General features: G+C 38.7%; 2 protein-coding genes across 7 annotated transcripts in view; one reads left to right on the top strand and one right to left on the bottom strand.

The window, feature by feature from the left end:
• The window catches only part of Cad99C (cadherin-99C), a 154356-nt gene extending 150720 nt beyond the window's left edge, over window positions 1–3636 (top strand). For 2 of the 6 annotated variants that reach the window (XM_067095857.1, XM_067095856.1), the window contains exon 32: window positions 1266–3636. In XM_067095857.1, the coding sequence (XP_066951958.1) occupies window positions 1266–1570 (305 nt within the window). In that variant the 3' untranslated portion in view covers window positions 1571–3636. The remainder of the gene's footprint in view (window positions 1–1265) is intronic. The other 4 variants (XR_010851561.1, XR_010851560.1, XR_010851559.1 and 1 more) reach the window with 4 other exon arrangements.
• Window positions 3637–3691: 55 nt separating this feature from the next.
• Window positions 3692–20348, bottom strand: part of LOC136833851 (uncharacterized) — a 339235-nt gene continuing 322578 nt past the window's right edge. The window contains exons 27-32 of the mRNA XM_067096153.1: window positions 18971–19127; window positions 14795–14871; window positions 14605–14673; window positions 13080–13156; window positions 5082–5177; window positions 3692–4949 (exon numbers count right to left, since the gene is read on the bottom strand). Of these exons, the coding sequence (XP_066952254.1) occupies window positions 4563–4949; window positions 5082–5177; window positions 13080–13156; window positions 14605–14673; window positions 14795–14871; window positions 18971–19127 (863 nt within the window). The 3' untranslated portion in view covers window positions 3692–4562. The remainder of the gene's footprint in view (window positions 4950–5081; window positions 5178–13079; window positions 13157–14604; window positions 14674–14794; window positions 14872–18970; window positions 19128–20348) is intronic.

Raw genomic sequence — 20348 nt, 5'->3', positions numbered from 1 at the left:
CATAAATCGGGGACTACCATATACAAAATACAGGGAGTACTGTACATAATCTTTTATCCAAAATCCTTAGGGCCAGATGTGTTTAGGATTTTGGAATTTTTGGGTTTCAGAACTGTGGGGTCAGGAGCATAATTTGAACATCACCACTGTAGCAAAAACATATTGTTTCCTTTTTTCATGTTTTCTATTACATATAGTTACTTATTCATTATATTTTATTATTATTTATATAAACATTCTGTTAATTGAATGTGAAATATTTAAGAGTATCAAAAATAAAATGTGGGGACAAATAAGACCATATGTTTTTAACAAAAAACACTGTAAAATGGGATCAAAATAATTGTAATTCAGCTTGTATGATTAACTAAGATTATAACAAAATTGGAGAGGGTTGTCCCTTTATTATTACTAATGTCATCTGCAGTTTACAGTTGTACTTTTGACAGGAAATAGGATTAAATGATGAAAATAGAGTGTGTAATTTTTCAACTTATTGTTAAAATTTTTAACTTGATAAGTAAGATTATAAAATACGTATTGGATAATTTTTTCATCAAATAATCAATCTTAGAGATTTGTGATCAAAATTGTTCTTTGTTACTAATGTTCTGTTTGAGAAAGAACATTTTCATGACAGTTTTACAGTTAGTTTTTAATAGTGTATTTGAGGACAGTGATTCTTTCAATAAAAGAATTTTTTTGCTTCAGAAGGTACTTTTTATACCAAAACTACCTCTTTAATTGAGGAATGTTAATCCTTTTCTGTTTACCTGCTGGTCACATTTATAATCCACGCGACTGACAACAACAAAATTTTTTTATTCTTTTAACTTCCAAAGATGTATTACCTGTACTATGTGTAATTCTCAGGCTCATTTTATATATGAAATACTACTCGTGAATAATTGGATTATAAAGATGGCAGTCCAGGACAACACCAGCAAAATGTACCACAAGTATAACTCACACTTTTATTACTTACCTAAAGGAAGGAAGTGGAAAGATATGGAAAAGAATGCTGAATTAGCTAGTGAGAATTTAGCTAATGGTAATTTTTGCCATCAGCTGATAACAGAACTGCACTCATCTAAAGTTAGGTCAAATAATCATGATCATGCATTTTGCAACATGGACAAAAGGCAAGCTTAGAACATTCTGTTCTGTGTGTACTCAATTTGTTTTTAATTCTGATCATTGAAAATATGTCTATAAATGGACAAGAAAAACTATTTTGAATTAATCATATTAATTTTACATTCTAGTGAGTGAGGATGAGAGTAGTAATAGCAGCAGAGATTTGGACATTGACTTAGGAAGGCCTCATCACCCTCATGATGAGCCTGTTGGAATTGACTGGGATAGTCCTCCTGGACAACGGCATTTGCAGCACATGGCTGCCATGGCAGCTTCATCTCCTTCTGGAAGAAATCCAGCTTATGAGCACTTTGCTGATGACGATGATGGAGGTGATGGACCGATTAGTGTAAGCGCAACAAATGAAAATGTAATGTTTGGTCGTCGTGGTATTTTGGATCCTTCTCCTGTACAAACAACGACAGAACTTTAGAGAATAAGACAACTTTAAAAATATACACGTATGTTACAATTTACTAAATATTATAGAACATTTCCCCACAGAACCTTATTAAAATATGAGTTTTTGTTATTTGAAAATTCTATATAGCATTTATAAAGATTTCTTACCGTAATTGTAGCTTTTAGACTACAGTACTTATGAATGCCCTGGTGGCTGTGTATGGCAACTTTTTTTAAACAAGACAAAGTTTTCATTCTCAAGTAAGGACAACCTTTAAAAGATAGTTATTATCAGTCCTTACCTTTTAAGTCCCGTTTTTCCTTTCCTTTTATTGTCAGTATGATATAACAAGCCGCACTGGAACAACATTACTGTAATCCTTATTCCAGTAATTGACTTGTAAAAAACAAAAAATTAATTAGGTAGTTTGCCAAAACCTGAGGTGATAAATTGTTTTAGCTTTATGACTGACTCAAGGATAGGCATTGGGGAAACATTGCTTTTAAAGGTTGATGAGAACTCTGGAGAAAGCTAGCCTTTATTTGCCATGCAGCCTATTCAGGTAGATGGATATTAAGATAAGTATTAAGATAAATCTTTGATTTTTTACCAGTCCTTATTACCAGTAGCTCAATACATATTCTCAGTCACCAAGTTTGTGTGCTAATAGGTTTGTGTTAAGGAGAAAAAGCAACTACCATCTTTAAAACATAATCTTTACCTTATCTCTTTGAGACTTATTCCCCTGAAATAAGGATACTATATTTATGTACATAATTATTATTTTATAATTTTTCATAACTATAATGAACTAAAAATTCTAATGTGTAAAATAATTGATAGTATACGTACTGTATATGCATTTAATTACTTTGTAAATAATACCCATGGTAGATGGAAAAAAGTTAACATCATAGGACGCTGCTATGTTTACATGATGTGAGGAACTACAGTTTGCACCAAAAATGTTTAATTTTGAAATTTTTTGTAAATATTTAAGAGGGCTCTCAATTCTTGTCTGTTTTGCTAACCCTTTCAGTGTCTGGTGGCATAGGTGCTGTCTTAAAATCTAAATTTTGAGTGGCAGGAGGTATGCTAGTTGGATTTTCAAGTCGTAAGTTTTTCAGTTATTTTTCTATGTACAGTATCATTTTCTTGATTTTCAAGTCGTAAGTTTTTCAGTTATTTTTCTATGTACAGTATCATTTTCTTGCTTGATTTTGTCACTAGAATTTACCTATTTAAAATAGTTTTGAAATACATATTTAAACTTTTTCTGCAAAACATCATAATTTTATTTTTCAGAAAGGAAGTAAATCAAAGAAATGAATATCTTTTGGAATGTCTTCTTTTCCAGAATGTGGATGTTGGTAGGTTGTTGAATATGAACCAGGTGGCAGATATGGTTAGCTTGTAACCTACCTTGCACAAAAGGGTTAAACATTTCTCTTTCCATTACATTTGTTTGTACAGAAGTAAATTCTGTGATCTCGCCATCATATTTTGTGCATATCATTTATATGTGATTTGTAGCAGCAGTAATGTGGTAACTGTTTAGAAAACCCTTGGCTAATTCATTGTATGACGTAGATATGCCACTGAAAGTTTTGGCTTTTTACCAAAGCAGTTTTAGTTTGGGAATCTTGTATTTACATAAGTACTGTAAATATTTTTTTTTAATTTATGCTACTCATTTTGTCATATTGATATTTGTATGAAGTGTGATAGTTTTGAGGTTATGTGAACTATACATAGTTTTAATTAACAGGATTATTGCACGAGTCCATCTACCTTTATTTAGTTCAGGTGCTTGCATATTTCCTGGCAAACGCTCTTTTTGTCCTTGCAGTTATGCTGAAAAGTTTGTAGAAAATTTTACATAACAGGAATGTAGAGTATTTTGCAAGGATTTTGTAGTACATATTCAGATGTATTGCATGTAAAATATTGTATTGTCCTTTTGTTAATATGTACTGTATTTGTATATTCTATTACTCTAACACGGTGTGCCATTAACATTTTCACGTTTTGTATAGCACATCATTCCAAACTGTTTATATTGTTCATTTTTTTTAATAAAAGAAAAAAATAAGGCATCCACTGTTTGCCTTTGGAATAAAACACGTTCTTTAGTGATAGAAAAACATATGCTCTAGGAAAGTAAATTTTATTATGAAACATATACAGCCTTCATTTATACCATTTTTACAGAGTCAAGTTTTGTGATAGGGATGTTTTTTAAAAGCAGCATCATTAATTTTGTTGTAATCTAAGGATTCTTTGTAGCAGTTTACAATGACTGTATAATTACTACAGTACATGAATACTCAATAACCTTGAACACAACTCTGAGCAGAATACAGTACACACATTTTTAAATCGTAATTCCATGCCTACCATTCTTTTTACTACTAAATTTCAAATGCAAATTAAAATTTTTTTACAATGTACATTATTACTGCAATTTGTAACCTTTCAATAATTTTTCTTAAATGGAATTTATATACAGCACAATAACAATGTATTGCACAATCAGAATCACTCATACCCACCATTCATACAATGTACATTGTAAGCTTTGGGAAATCATGCCAAGTAGAAAAAATTAATGAAAAATAGTTTAACTTTCATCTATAACAGCATCATTACTGTATTCCAAACAAGAAAATATGTATAAAAATATAAATTTACTGGTGTAAACATTATGATGCATGATTTACGTTAAGTATATAAATTTCAATTTGGTCTCTGACAGTGAAATTTTACAATGCTCCAAAATTTCTATTTTCTTCATTAAATGAGTTTTTTACTCTTTAAATATTTTTTGCTGTTTATAAAGGCTTTTAATCTAGATTTCCTAATCATTGGAAGTACAGTAGAGTTAGTAACATTCGTCAAAATGTTTCAACATAGAAAGTAAAGAATTGATCATGGCAAATTATAGCACAAATTTGGTGAAAACAGCACACCAATATCACAATTAACTTATTGTATTGTACCATTAATAAAGTCAAAGCAAATATTACCAAATTATCATGGAAATAAATGCTATTAACACAACCCAAAATGAAGCAATAATAGATATTCCTCCTGCATATTCCATTTGGTGGCCAATTTCATCAGAATTAGTTGTTATGGCCGAAGTAGTATATTCAATCTTAGTGGCATCTGCTCCTTTAGTAGATGTTGAAGTAGAGGAGGATGCTTCATAAGTTGATCTTGCAGTTTCTGTTTGGTAAACTTCTTCAACTACCTCTAAATTATTAGCAGGGTTTTCACTCTCCTGATAGCAAACCAAAGGCTCAGTCTTATGAATTAACCAGTCATAGGCTTCATTTTTTCCTTGCTTCTCCAGTTCCATGCCAATCACTTGACGCACATTGTTGTGATAATTGTTCAGCCATTCACACTGTAAGAAAATATTTCATGGTGAATTTCCACTTTAGAATTTTCAGAGTTGAATTTATATAATATCCACATCCACATTCTACTTAAATGACAATATCTTCAATTGAAGGGATACTAATGTCAATTTTCTTACCTGTATATCACTTATTAAATTCATGTCAATCAGCTTTGCCTCAAATGGGACAAGTGTAACAGCTTCAAATCCTAAGGACTGCTTGTCAAATCTGTACTGTAAATAGATTATGAATAATGTAAGTATGTGAACTACAATAATTTGTTCCATAAAAATATGTAAATATTAGACTTGTATTGTAAAATGCCAAATTTTTAGTAATTTATATTTTTCCTTGGTATACAAACTGTTGCCTTTCATATATGAGTATCCTTCTGTACTTGCACTGGACCAGTTATATAGTACTGACAAACAGCACCCATGGGGGGAGTTTGGGGAAAGGGAATAACCCATTCTCACTCCAATGATGCTGTCCATTGATCTTCCAGCTCATATTCATTATGAAAAACTGAAGAGAAACAATGAAGCCAGGTCGTGTTGTTGCTCATGACTACTACAGAATGCCCCTCCAGACAATGAAATGTCTGAGGTGCCAGCCACGATGCCGTCATCTTCAGCACTTTAATGTCCATTAAGCGAACTCTCCTCCGAGATGAGCTTCCCAACCCTTAGGGGAAGCGTCTGAGAACAGAAGTAACTCTGGGGGCGGTGCACTTGGTTTAGACCCCTGAATGAGATAAGGATCTGAAAGCTGCCACCCTATAGGTCTTTCTGAACTCTGTTGAGGGGGACCATGATGTGGTGGCTTGTCTGGAAAGGACCAATGATGCTTTAACAGCCACAGGAACAAAAGATGACTTCTTCCTTCAAGAATTAATTTCTTCAAGGACGTTAGGTGGCCCAGGGTTACTTGCCATTGGCGAGCTTCTCCTCTTTCTCCAGGGTGTGCCTTGCGCCTTGCTGAGAAGTCTAGGATAGGCCTCCATCTTCCCAACACTTTCTTTACTACAAAGAAGCAGCCTGGAGACCTGGTCCAAGTTCTTGATCACTTTCTTCTGCATCGTAATTTCGACCTCTGTCTACAAAGCTTTGGGACTTCATTGAGCTGTTATGTCAGGAATAGGACTGTGTCTGGGGAAAGGGGAAGAAGGGGATGATGGTCAATGAATGGGAGTCTGTATCTATCCTTCAGGACCGTGTTACTACCCGCTGCCCTGCCCAGTTGTGCTGCCATGCTGTCAAGTGATTCAAGAGGCAGCCCACACCTTTGGCAGTGGAATGGGGTGGAGGGCTGAAGGCCGATCTCATTGGGATCCCCCTTTTTTCTTGGTACCTCCTCTCTTTTAGGCTGACTCAAGTAAGAGGGGCGGAAGGGCTGAGAGTTGTTCGAGCTCTTTGCGGAGGTAGATGGAGTGGGGTTCTGTCCCATCTTTATCTGTGGTATCTGTGGGATCTTTTGTTTGTGCAGACAGCAGGGCAGTTTTGGTCTGACCTGTGGTTCTTGTAGATGATGGCCTACTCTCTTGACTTCAAAGGTGCTGCTCAAGAGATGAGGTGTCAAGTGAAGTCCCTCTTATTGCCACTGCTCCTTCCACTACTTTCCCTGAAGGGAGACCCAGGATTGAGTTATTCCTGAGGGAAAGCCAATACTCATGAAAGCTGTATTGTAATATGGTTTGGATTCCACAATAAGCTGTAGGTCCCGTTGCTAGGTAACCAACTGGTTCTTAGCCACGTAAAATAAATCTAATCCTTCGGGCCAGCCCTAGGAGAGCTGTTAATCAGCTCAGTGGTCTGGTTAAACTAAGGTATACTTAACTAAATGAGAGAGAGGGATAAGTCCTCTGTCAGCTGTGTTATGTGGGTCCGAAGTCTGTTACTCTTTAAGGTCATGTTGGAGGGAGATTTATCCTGCTGCAGGAGGAATCATAGATCTACTCCCACTCCTGTTCATGTCCTGGATAGAGGGGGGCGTAGATGACAGACTCTGTACCAACAGGATTCCCAACAGAGGTTCTTAGACACCATAATCTATATGTAACATGTATTTGTTGTCATTGTATAATGAATTCTTGCCTGAAGTGTAAATTGATAAGTGGCAACCAAACACATTCAAATCCAATGCCTTGCAATACACCGGTTGCTCACATGCATTGTCCTTCTTGCATTGTAATCTTACTTAACTTACATTTTAGATGAGCTTTTTTCACGGCACAGTGAGTTATTACAGAAAGAAGTCACAAGAAGCAAGTGAAGATACAGGAGACCTACAGTGAACCAGAAGAAAACTAACAGAGGACCCTACACCAAGAGCTACCCAATTCTCTCTTTCTCTTGGTGGTATGTACAGTGTATCATGCATGCAGCACAGGGTGATGTTAATGAGCCAACTAGTGCCAATATTTCACACTGCAATTCTGATACTGTACCCTTCTGTTGAATTCTGTTTTAGGCCTGTGTGGGGATAAACAGAACATTATTCACAGTGGATTCTCCACATTCTCAGGACGAATGTGACAACACCCCACTCGCCCAGCGTTCACAAGATCCTGTCTACCGTCCACAGCCCCCATCCACACTCACCATCCCCAGACGATGATATCCCAATCAGCTGACTTCCTTTCACTTATACAATACCTGGAGACATCACAAATCAAGGATCATGCCAAGATCAGACAAGAGGAGGAAAGGAGGAGACAAAAAGAAGAGGAGGAAGAATTAAGGGACCAACGAGAGAGAGAGGACGACAAAATTCGCAGGGAACAGGAAGCAGACAGCTACTGTGCTCTTCTGCAAATGCTAGCCTCCCTCGTACAGCAAGCAACCTCAGGAAGCCTCAGCATGCCTCCCCTGACACCTGTAGCTCCTACCTTGCCACCAGAGGGTGCAGTGACCCTGTCAGTACCCCCTCCAAAGAAAGCAATCACCCAGAACCCACCCTCCTTTGCCCAGAAGCAACTTTTCCACATTTTTCTGGAATGGTGACGTTGATGGGACGATTATTCAGTCATGGTGGATCTGCCCAAGATACCCAGTGAGAAACAATTAACCAGATAAAGATGTATCTTGCCTTGGAGACACAAAGGATCCTCAAGCACACCCTATACATACCCCCAGATGCCGGTTTAAGAGTCAACTTAGTCTTGGATGCCCAGCAAGAATCTACATCATAGGGGCTGCTCACCTGCAAACAGAGGGAGAGTCTTTCAGACAACACTGCTGAGGAACTAGATCTCTGTCCTGGTAGGTCTTCAGTTTGTGAGCAAACCAAGTTGAAGATAATTACAGTAATCATCTTCATGGGAGTCAGGGATGAAGAACCAACTGAGAAACTCATAACCCTCGACACCAATCTCTACAGGATATTATAAACGTGTCACACCTACGAGGCCACCAGGCAACTTCAATGCCTCTAAAACTAGGATAGCAGAAGAAACATGTGCCACCCCTCACACCATCACAAAGTGTTTCATGCCAGTTGTGCAACCCATGCACAGATGTGGGCCCAGCAGCAAATCTAGCAACTGTGGGCTCAGGAATAGGGTGGGCCGCCAGACAGGTTCAGTGCCATTACTGCAAGAGACTGGGAGATTACGACAAGTGCTGCCAGAAGAGAAGGGATGCTAAACAGGGTGCCACTTCCAGTGCCCAGCCTACACCACCCTCTCTGGGCAAGAACCCCAGCTGTCGTCAGATGGAAGGCCCTCTTCTATCATGACACTGCAGCTAATCTCCATTTCCCTCTTGTATGGTGACAACATCCAGGGTTCAGATGCTGCCACACAGGTGGCAATGTCTCTGTTATGGACCCTCACCATTCTCACATTCTTAGGAGTACAGTACACTACAACCCCCACCAGTTATCCCAATGTTCACTGCAGATGGCTCTATGATGACACCTACCTTAGGATCCTTCACAGCCACTCCCACCTTAGCTGAGAGATCTGGTTCAGTGAGGATCCAAGTCCATAAAGGTGTCCCAACACCACTGTTGCTGCCATATAGCCACTGCAAAGAGTTGGCCATTATTCCACCAATTTCCCAGACCTATTCTAGATGTTACCCACATCAATAGGTGTTCAGACCTGCCTCTTCACGCCACCACGTTGCCAGCGACTTTTTTCTATGAGAGTTCAAGGACGTGCTGATCTCCAAGAAAGAACTGAACAAAGCCCCAATCAAGCCGAAGAAAGGATCCCCAATGCAAATCCATCTTAACCTTTTGCACCTCGCCAGATACCATGTACCTTCTGGGAACAAGTCAAGGCAGAGTTCGAGTTCATGGTAGATGAGGGCATCATTAAGCCTGCAGGTGACAAACCCTCGGACTGGTGCCACCTGCTTGGTGCAGTGCTTAAGGACAAAGGCATTTGAATCACCATTGACCTCAAGAACCTCAACAGTCAAGTAAAATGGCCAGCCCATCCGTCACCCTCACCATTGTCAAGTGTCTGCAGCGTTGATCTGAAGGCCAAGTTCTTCACCACTGCAGATGCCCTGCATGGGTACTGGCAAATGCAACATGCAGAGGAGGATCAAAAGTTAACTGCATTCATCACATACTATGGACGATTCCAGTACTGCACAGGTCCAATGGGATTTGCGGTCACAGGAGATGCCTAGTGCTTTCGAAAGGCAAGGCTCTACAAGGTGTCAAGAATTGCGTCAAGGTAGTTGACATCCTGCTGTTCAGTGAGGATTTCTCCAGCTATCTATGCCGCAGGGATCTATGCTGAATCCATGAGATACAAGGCGCTGCAAGTTTGGCACCATACTCAAGGACAAGTTTGTGGTCGCCGCCTTTCAGCACTACCTTCTGTGAGTTTCAGATCTCCAAAGACAGCATTTCAGCAGAACCCATCAAAGTAGCAGCAATCAAGGACTTTCCTACACCGACGAACTTCATGGTATGGGGTTAGGGTATCTAACGCAGCTCAGCCTCTCATAACTCTTATGAGCCCAAAGTTTGCGTTTGTATGGACCATGGATCAGGACAGAGCATTTTGCTGGGTGCAGACTATCCTGGCTAGCCCACCAGTCCTTGCCTCCTTTGATCCAGTGCACCCAGTTATCCTACAGACCGATGCTTCTCAACTCAACGGACTAGGGTGTGCCATTCTACGGGCTTAGTATGGTGTGGCTCTCCTTTCCTCGCAGACACTGAGACGCCGCAATCGAGTTGGAGATGTTAGCCATTCCTCCATGTCCAAATGCAAATTATACTTGATAGGCCTCAAGCATTTTACATTGACAGACCATCACCCACTGGTGCCAATTCTCAACCATTACTCTCTTGATGCAGTTGAGAATCACTGTTTGCAACGTCTCAAGGAGAAAATCTCACCGTATCTGTTCACAGCTGTGTGGTGTGCTGGCAAGCAGCTTGGCATATCCGAAACCCTATTGCGTGCCCCTGTCAGCCAGCTCACACCACAGGACGAAACTGACTGCGTTGAGGGTAGGCCATAATGACCGTCACCACCACTTCTGCAGCAGCCCAAGAGGACGACGCCTCACCTCAGGATGCCGACAGGATTATTCAAGATCTTCGTACTTCAGCGAGGAAGGACCTGTCGTACATCCTTCTTCGAGACTGCGTGCTCTCAGGATTTGCTACCAATCATTACAACTTACATAATTCACTGCTCCCTCCCATTCTGGAAACTACAGGACAACCTCTCAGTTGATGCGCTCATACTTTATGGAGCAAGGATTGTAGTTCCTGCCGCTGCACTCTATCACGACTCCATGGCAGTCACAGAGGAATAGAAGGCACAAAGCGACAGGCGCAACAGACTGTTTACTGGTCAGGAATCGACTCTGACATTGCAAGTACTGTCCAAGCTTGTGAGCCTTACAAGGTTTTACAACCCAGCCTCCAGCAGGAACCTCTTCAAAATGACGGCCACCCTACTATGCCCTTCGAGTCTGTGTCAATGGACTTCAACGTCGCAGGGAAGTCATTCCTCGTCATGACTGATAGGCTTTCTGGCTGGCCTGTGGTTGCCCACACTACAGTGACACTACTGCCTCTGCAACAATAAGGATCTTCTGCAGATATTTCAGGTAGGTCAATGTCCCACTCTGCCTCAGGACCAGGGGTTTCATGGAGTGATGATGGGGAGTACATCATCTTGTTACTTCCCCCACAGTTCAATGGCCATGCCAAGGCTTCTGTGAAGGCTGTGAACATCTTATACTGAAGACAGCGCCCTCTGGCAACACTGACTGTGAAGACTTTGACTCACATCGACACAAAAGAGTCCTCCGACAGCCCTCCCAGGTTTTCCAGATGAAGAACCTGCTCGAGATGGGACTATGAGTGTGAAGGGGCGAGGGAGGTGTAGATACTTTATCTATGTACAAGTGGCAACTGAACACATTCCAACCTAAGGTTTAGCAGTATGCCGCTTCCCCTCCAAGTTTGGTTGCTCACATGCATTGTCCATGTTGCTTGTAACCTTACTAAATAAGGAACTACATTTGAGATGAGCTTGTTTCATGTCTCATCCAAACCAACAGTTCTGGTAGGTCTTGGTGGGAGACTAGTGGTGGAAAAGGGTGGGAATTTGGGGGCAGGAACATCACAGTGAGGTACTTCTCCATGGTGGGACAAGGTTCTCATATGTGAGGGGATACAGGGGGTAGATCTCTTCTGACAGAGATTGGTCTCTATGTGCCCTGGGAGAGGAGTAAGACCTCCCTGAACCGGGAGGTGTCAAGCAATCTTGCCTATAAGAGCTTGCAAGAAGTAATGAGACTTCTTTCCACCCCCAGTCTGTGGACCGGGAGCAATGGTAAGATCAAGAACGACAATACCACGTGCTTCTCAAGTGGCGGTAAGGGCTCTCGGGGAAGCAAGTGACTCTCCCTCAAGGAGTGTCTGCCCTGAGAGTGGTGAGAGGGGCATCAATGCCTGTGGTACCTGGAGTCTCTACAAGAACACAAGGCCCTGCTCCTGCCAAAGCAGAGGGGTGGTGGTGAATGTCTCCTTCGGGAATGTCTGTCACTGCACAGGAACCCACTGGATCTGCTCCACCTCCTGGGAGAGGAGCAACAATAGAGTAAGTTATTACAAGAATGCTTGGTTTTCTTTGCCTTTGACTGTTGGCAGGTAGGGTCTGATGAGGACAAGGAAGAGGATGAGGATCAGAGATGTTGCTCACAAGAGGTGCTGGAGGTTGGTGACAGGGCTGGGGCCAGGTGAGGGGGGAGGCGAGAACCTTCATTGTCTCTGCCAGTGGGGTACCTCCTGGGAGGTAGATGTGGTTGGGGGAAGGGGCGAGAGGGTACTGACACTCACCTTGATGCTCAGCCAAGGACTCTCTATACAACACTGATAGAGAAGGCAAGCTCTCAGTGCTTAAGGAAGGCCATACCTTTCCCAGCTGTTATAGAGAGATTTTAGTAGTTTTGCCTCTTTGGAAGGCGTAATCAACTTCACAAACTGCAGGTTGGTCTTCTCAAAAGAAGTGCTGGGGGGGAGGTGGATTGTCACAAGGGGAGAGAAAATTGTGGAAGAACTCTGCATGGGGTCTCTGCTAGACAAAACATCCTTGCTGGTCTTTCTTTTCTTCTTCCCATAATGCTCCCATTGTGGAGGCCATGCATCACATACAGGACAGGAGAATCACAAGAAATACAAACTGAGTGCAGATCTACCACAACAGGTGACAAAACTATTATAAGTTCTACCACGACCTTCATAATGGTGTTGATCTTGCCTGCTCTCCTTAAAGACAAAGAACCCAGGAGCATAGAAGCACTGAAAAAACACTCAAAACTGAACACAAAAAGGCACCAGTAACAATTAAGCCCTGGGATGGACAAAGCACAAAAAAACAATCATGCAAAGGAAACAGCCAGCACATGTAAGAAGAGTGCACGCAAGAAACATGTCTGCACTATACCATAATTGGAAGGACAATGGATATGTTTAATGGGTGAAATTGGGCATGACTTATCAATCTCCACCTGGTTACCACCCTTGTTTAATCATTACAGAGCCGGTCCAGTGCTTGTGCAGAAGGATATTCCATATATGAAAGGCAAAGTGTTTATATCTGCAAGAACAAACTGTATGTAAACATTAACCTCTAACTCAAGCAAACAACTTACCTTTGTTTCCTTTGGAACAACTCTGAGAATTGTCTCTAAACGTATACCAAAGTCATTATCCTGATAGAATCCTGGCTCTGCAAAAATGGTTGAAATATAGCAATTATTCTAAGTTTAAAAAAAAAGTTTACAAATACAACAATGAAAGGTTAACAGTAATTGAATGGTGTTCATATGAAGTACAAACTTAAGCTTAAATTTCATGGATGTGAAGTTGTTTTTAAGCATGTATGGATTGAGAAAATATTTCGTAAAAAAAATTATAAACAAGATTTTTCTTTTCTTTATCTACACTATATATAAGGCAAACTTCCAGCGTTGATTAATTTTGGCAATGAGGCACTTAACTGCATAACTCAATGCATCAGCTTTTAAAGTGTATGAATAATACATTTAATGTGTATGGTTTAGTCACTTGCCATCGATTCCATTAAATAATATATTCTTTCAGATGCACTATATTTTACATAAGCTTTTATTTCATGGCAGGCTTTAGCATTTACAAGATAAATAGGGATCAAAATGTTTTGTAAAAATCTTTTTGCAAAGCACATAATTAGGTGAAGTACCTATTCCTTTTATGCTAAACAATCAAGAACTTTGTGTCTACACTTTCCAAAATGAGATATATTTTCATCTGTCTTAGACAGTTTAAGTCAGCTATTGTATAACATTTAACAGCTTACTGTTTTAATTCTTTTCATCACAAGCCAAATAGTGAAGATAAAATTCTGAAATCTGCATTTATGAAGTATTTCCAATCCAACCGCTATGTCAGCCTAAATTCACTTTACGAAATTTAGGCTGTCAAGTTGAGCACTGGGGTACTGTACCCATTCAGCATTTGGGACAGTGAAAAAGAAGGAGTAAGAGTGGTTGGATATCAGTTAAGGAGATCTTTTTGTAGGGGTATTATAGTACAGGGATCTGAAGCTGTAACTGGGAGAAAACCCCACAGCTGCACCAACAAGTAATAGATTGGTCAGTGAGATGAAGTAAGGATATGGGAATGGAGAAGAAGTAAAAGGTTATAATGTGGGTGCAGCTAGGGGACAACCCCCACCCCCCTACAGGAAGGCTGTCTTAATGATAAAACCACTCCTTGTCAACTCTGCAAGAATGCCTGTGGTGGTCCTATATCATGGATGCACATTTGGTAATATTAAAAAATATCACACTTGCTGAGCACTTTATTGTACTGTATAATTTTTTTTTTTTAGAAAACCCAACATCTTCACTTTGTAAGAGACTACCTATTCTGCAGGTATACTTGTAAAAGATTTTTTTTTTTAAATCTTAAGATATGTAGGTCTCAATGCAGTTTAATTTATTTTGCAATTTTATGAGGCTTCTGATTAAATAATTCTAAGATGGAAAACTAAAGTAGGTCATGCATCAAAGGAGATATCCTGCAAGTCTTGTTCACCACTTCCCAATAGAGAGTAGTACTATATATTAAGCAAGAATCATCCACCCAAACATATAAGCTAATTATATTTCAACAAAACCAAAATCAACAACTTACCATCTGAGAAAAATTGCCCAATCTCAAATTTATGTTCTTCAGTTGCATATATTCGAATCTGAGTTGGGGCTAAATCAGAAATGAGAAAGAAAATGTAAGAATTAGTATTTTACACTCATGAAAAAAAATTCTGCCAATATATTAAGATCCTCATACAGCAATAAAAGGAATGAGTTTCAATATTAATTACCTTCATGAATGTTCAGAAACACTCCGATTCCATGCCCAGTGCCATGGCGATAATCCAGTCCAACTTCATATAGGTGCCTGATCAAATACAGGGGACATTTGTCTTATTAGTTTTAGATTAATTCTTGGAATCTACAGTACTACAATTGTCTTTTTGGGCTGCTCTATGAGCAAGAGCCTGTGCTGACAAAACACCAGCTTAATCAAAAAACAACAAAGTATAACTGTTAGTCTTATTTATTCAAGTAAGTTAAAATACAAGATAAAGAAATATATAAATTAAGATTTATTTTTAAATACTTACCTCTCAGTATAGTATAGCTTTTACTTCTGCACCAGTGGTAGTTCGACAGATTGAAACAAAAAAACAAGAACACTCTGTTTTCCATGAATATCCGTCTTCTACCCACCTACTTCCCCCACACCCTACCAGAGGATCGAGAGGTACAAAAAGACTTGTAGCAGGTCAGTCTACTTTTGTCTACTTTGAATGTGGGGAGGTAGGGGAGGGCAATTTATATAATGGAGAGGTAAGCACTGTATTTAAAAATAAATATCAAGTATAAACTGTATATTTTTTAAATGAACCTTACTGCTCCATTACAGTATAGCTGATTCCCACATTTGAAAAAGGAGGAGGACAAGATGGAAATCAGCTAACCCTTTAAAGGCTAGGCGTTTAACAAAAATTTCGTAAAAACAAGTGATTTTAACCAGTGGCATCATTCAATCCTTCAATAAACTATCTTCTAAATAAGTTTTCCAATCATAAAATGCCATAGTTTAGGAGCTATTGCAGAAAAGTAACCCCGACAAAATTACATTTTCAGAAGATAATGTAATGGAATGTTAAATATTGGTAGCTTTTTCCTTTCCATATCACAAATATCTAACATTCAGTTTATTAGCTCTTGGACCAGAAACTGACATAGCTGAAAATTTAGGAATGCCATTCTGCAGGCAGTAGTCAGTATTCAGCTCTTGTTTAGCTTGGACTTAGTAACACTGTTCGCTATGCCAGAACCAGCAAGTGTTTGCCACAACCTTCATCTAGCTTCATTTCCAAAGTTAGGGTCTGCAAGTCTATTCTTATAGAATTTTGGAATTTCAAATAATGACAAAACATCAAACTGTTTAACTCTCAAATAAAAACCTGAAGCAAAAAATATCATTCCTCAAAACTAAAGTTATCGACATTCAAAGAGATCTTTAGATTATGAAGTAGTTATCGATCTCAATAAATGAAAGCTAAATAAAAAAATCAAACGAGATGTTTTTTCATTTTGTCTGCATTAAAATTTTTGAACATTTTACACAAGCCAAATCAATGAAATTTTCAAAAAATGAAAAATATTTTAAAAAAAAAAATCAACGTTAACACTCTCCTTACTTAGAAAGCAATTAATATCTTCAAAAAGAAATTTGACCTCTTAGTTTGCTGGTTGTATATGCATTTTTGAAACCTTTTTCATGGGGTTACCAGCTAATTGCCCTCCCACCACAGAAAAAGAGGATAAGTCTTTGCCTATACAAAAAAATACCCAGGCACAAAATTTGAAACTGATTCATTAAAAAACACAGGAGTTATTAGCGAAAAAAGATTTTATCAAAGCAGCAGTTAAAGGCGCTGAACAAAATTTTTGATAATTGTTTTAACCGTGGGTTCAAATCGGCTTTAATCAGCCTTGACAGGACTGTCACTTGCTCCAGTCCTCATTGTGAAGATAGCTGATCTCTTTGGAGGAAGCCCCTTGGAGGGTCAAGTTACTATGCCTAAATTCTGATCAGGCCAATGATGGAATCTAACAAGTAATAATGGGAACTGTACTTCAAAACCACGGGGTATCTCAAGCTTGGAAAAACCACAACCAACTTTTTGGACCAAAAAACTCCTGCAACTGGAAAAGTCAAAATCCCCTAAAAAGAATGTTAATGCTCTGCAATAATCATATTTAATCCCTGCACCTACTTAAATGGAAACATACAAATTACAGCCATGGCGAGATTCAATTTCTTATCAAGGATAGTTCTTTCCAAATTTAAAATCTGCAGCAGGAGATGTGCAGTGGTTTACTTTCCACTGAGGATAAGAGCACAATTGATAACCAAAGACCTAATGAAAATGACATTACATTCTTACTCGACAGGCAAAGGCACTCTGGTTTCCAAATCACTAGGACACAGGCGATACAAGCATAAGTGATTAGTGTTTTAGTACAAATCCAACAAGCCTACAGTGATACTGCTGGAAGCCAAGGCGTCACACATTCCTCAAGCCCAAGTGACTCCATGCATGTAAAATACTGCAAAAAAGCCACAGATGCAACAAAACTGTATTTAGGCCAAAATAAGGTAGGAGCAATTACTGGTCTTTTAGCTAAGCCACTTATCTGCTAAGAATGCTCTTCAGCTGTGTCTAAGGCTACTGTGAAGTTTCTATAGAAATTCATTCTAATGAACTTGTTCTCAACTGTTCAAAGGTCCACAAAATAATCGCCCTGAAGAACCAAAAATTCACAATGGTAAAGTAAACAGTAGAGACCTGAGGCTTCTCATTAAAACCTGATATTATATGTCTTTGTCCTCAAACCATGAATGATCCAAAGCTACATGGAAGTTCAGCCTTAAATGATTAAAGCAAGTTTCTTAACTTTCCTTGAAAAAGGCAGCAAACCATGTTTACAATACTGCTGGAAAGAGACTAAGCATCACTGCTACCAATGCAATCTGATACAGTAAAATTAGAAGGAAAAACAACAGGAGACTCCTCTTAAAACAATGGGAGACTCCTCTTATTCTTACCTGAGCAATCCTATCAGAGAACAAATTCTGGTGTTAGAACTGACACCACTAATGCTGGACCTGGTGCCCGCTACCAGATCAAACAGGAGGAGACAGTGGGCACAAATCAGCACTGCTTTCTGACATGTCCCGGTTCCTGTTACTTCAAGTCACGAGGGAGTGAGACAGGACATCCCAAGGACAAGGCAAGAAAAAAGTGGGGTTTTGACCCTTCCTCCAACATAGGAAACAACCCAAGCTTACTGAACACTAATGATCACAACAATACCCTGCAAAACTTATGCCAAGTGAACATAAAAAATGACTCCATCTTACCAAATCTAATGCCCTGAATCAATGGGAAGCTCATTTGGAGTAACAGATTGAAAAGAAGCAGCAGAGGACCTAAGCAGTTACTAAATGGGGAAGCAGACAAGACGTGTATCCCTTTAACATAAGTCTTACAAGTATTACTGTATCCTCTACTTTAATTGTTTCTACAACCTCACAGCTCTCTCCGTTCGCGATCAATTAACACATTTCGTTTAACTACAGTTCATCTATTTATCCAATCATAACCTTTCCATAACAAAAATACATCATGAAGTTCAATAATTTTGGAATAATGCCTATTACAGCAACTCTTACCATACAGATTCTTACCAAATGAATATTTAAAAGATAAAAGAACATCCAAAAACAAACCAACAGAAAACTGAGTACAGTATGTCAAACTCCTACTGAAACCAGCAACAGAAGTAGACTGACCAGCTAAGAGTGTTTGTACCTATTGGTCCCCTGGTGGGGTGTGGGGGAAATATATGGATAGAAGATGGGTATTCATAGAAAACCGAGTGTTCTTATTTTTTCCTTTCAATCTGTCGAACTACCACTGGCACAGAAGTAACAGCTATACAATGGAGTGGTAAGGTTAATTTCAAAAATCTTTATTTTGATAAAATAAATATTTGGCTTCTAATTGATCTTGAGGTAACTCAGCCAGTTTGTAATGCTAGACTAAAAAATAAAGAAATGTAATGGAGTAAACTGACATAAAATTTAATTCAGGCATACTAAAATTACTTGAGCAATAATAATGGTAAAATTTTGATTAACAAAATAATGATAATAAAGCAGTAAAAATTATACAAATGGCTTGACTGCATACCCCAACATAATGAACACAATTTTGCTAGTCAACACTGGGAAGTGAGATACAGGATTATCTTCAATATCAATTTTATAGGCATAATGTTAATGCATGAGGTGAGACTGTACAATACAGGATTATCTTGCAAAAAACTTGATTAATAATATTTTTACAGTAGTAGGTAACAAAATTTACCACTGACCAGTAAAACTGTTCAATATTGTTTACGAGAATACAAGTACTTACTTGCGGGCAATAATATCTACATCTTTGTCACTAGTCCCCTCTGGGAAAAGTAATATTGCTAAATCAATAGCTCCCATAAGGACCCTTGTATACGCTTCTTTTTGGAATTCTGTAGGCTCTCCATAGTGCATTGTTCGTGTTACATCTGTTGTTCCATCTGTAATTGCATAATTTTGAAGATTTAGTACAGCACAGTATGTGCACTGAGTTTTAAAATCATCTGCAATTAAGCATGCACACAACAGTTTCATTTGACTCTATAACCCAGTAATTTCATGCTGAGTTACAAATTGAGATATGTTATGATTATTGCATTAGTGACCCAAGATGAAATGGTAAAAGAAATCAGAACTCAAAGAACTCAAGGATGGTTAAACAGTGTAATCAGGAATAAAAATTTACTGGTACAGTAAAGGTATTAAAGAGCACTGTGGTACCCTGCCACAAGCTATGCAAAAATCAAACAGGGAACAATTTGTTCCTGTAGCTGGAAAATAATATTTTTTCTCAAAGAAACAAACTGAATCATTATATCTTAATACTGTGCTTGCAAAATAATTAAGCACTTGACACAATGTCAGCTTTGGGACACTACAATCAGTAAACACAACCAATGGGATGGAATATAGAATTTAGACCCAAGGCCAAGGTTTGAAAGGTGTTTCAGGAGGAAAACCTCGCAGTTGTACTATAAAACAACTCTTGAGATGAAGAAAAAGAATAAGAATGGAGATATTGCAAGAGGAATGGAAGAGGTCGCAGCTTGGGGCCGAAGGGACACTGCAAAGAATCTCAAGTAATGCCAACAGTGCACAGCATGAGGTACACTGACAGCACTACCCACCTACAGGGGTAAACACAACCAATTTGTTTTTACTCATACAGTACTAATAATATTTAGATTTATCTCCATAAGTACAGTATTTGATGGCATATAAAACCCCAGGGCATGTACAACATCCAACCCACTTCAGGAAGGAATGTTAAGAGAAAAATGTCTACACATAAGCATTGTTATAATGAAAAAATATAAAGTACAACAGAAAAAAAGTTTGACACACTTTTCAACTAGGATAGCATAAAAAATCCTTTTTAATAATAATTCTGCTGTAAGTAATTTATAAAATTACACAAAAAGGCCTAGGCATGGCAGAAAACATGAAAAACCTCTAACTCTGATGGATAACTGACTGTGACAATGTATTTACAAGTGCTTAAACTTACAATAAGACAGAAAATGTAAGTTAAAATATATGAAATTATTAAAAAGTTTGCTATCAGAATAAGATTTTCGATAAGTCTAATCAAATAATGTTACACATGATTGTATTTTTGTATATAAAGTTGAAAAGTAAGCCTAGTCTATAGGCTAGCCTGT

The sequence above is a fragment of the Macrobrachium rosenbergii genome, chromosome 52 (genome assembly GCF_040412425.1).
Source record: "Macrobrachium rosenbergii isolate ZJJX-2024 chromosome 52, ASM4041242v1, whole genome shotgun sequence".
Classification (NCBI taxonomy): Eukaryota; Metazoa; Arthropoda; class Malacostraca; order Decapoda; family Palaemonidae; genus Macrobrachium; species Macrobrachium rosenbergii.
Note: the sequence above shows the minus strand (reverse complement) of the source record. Positions and strands in the feature narration are given on the sequence as shown.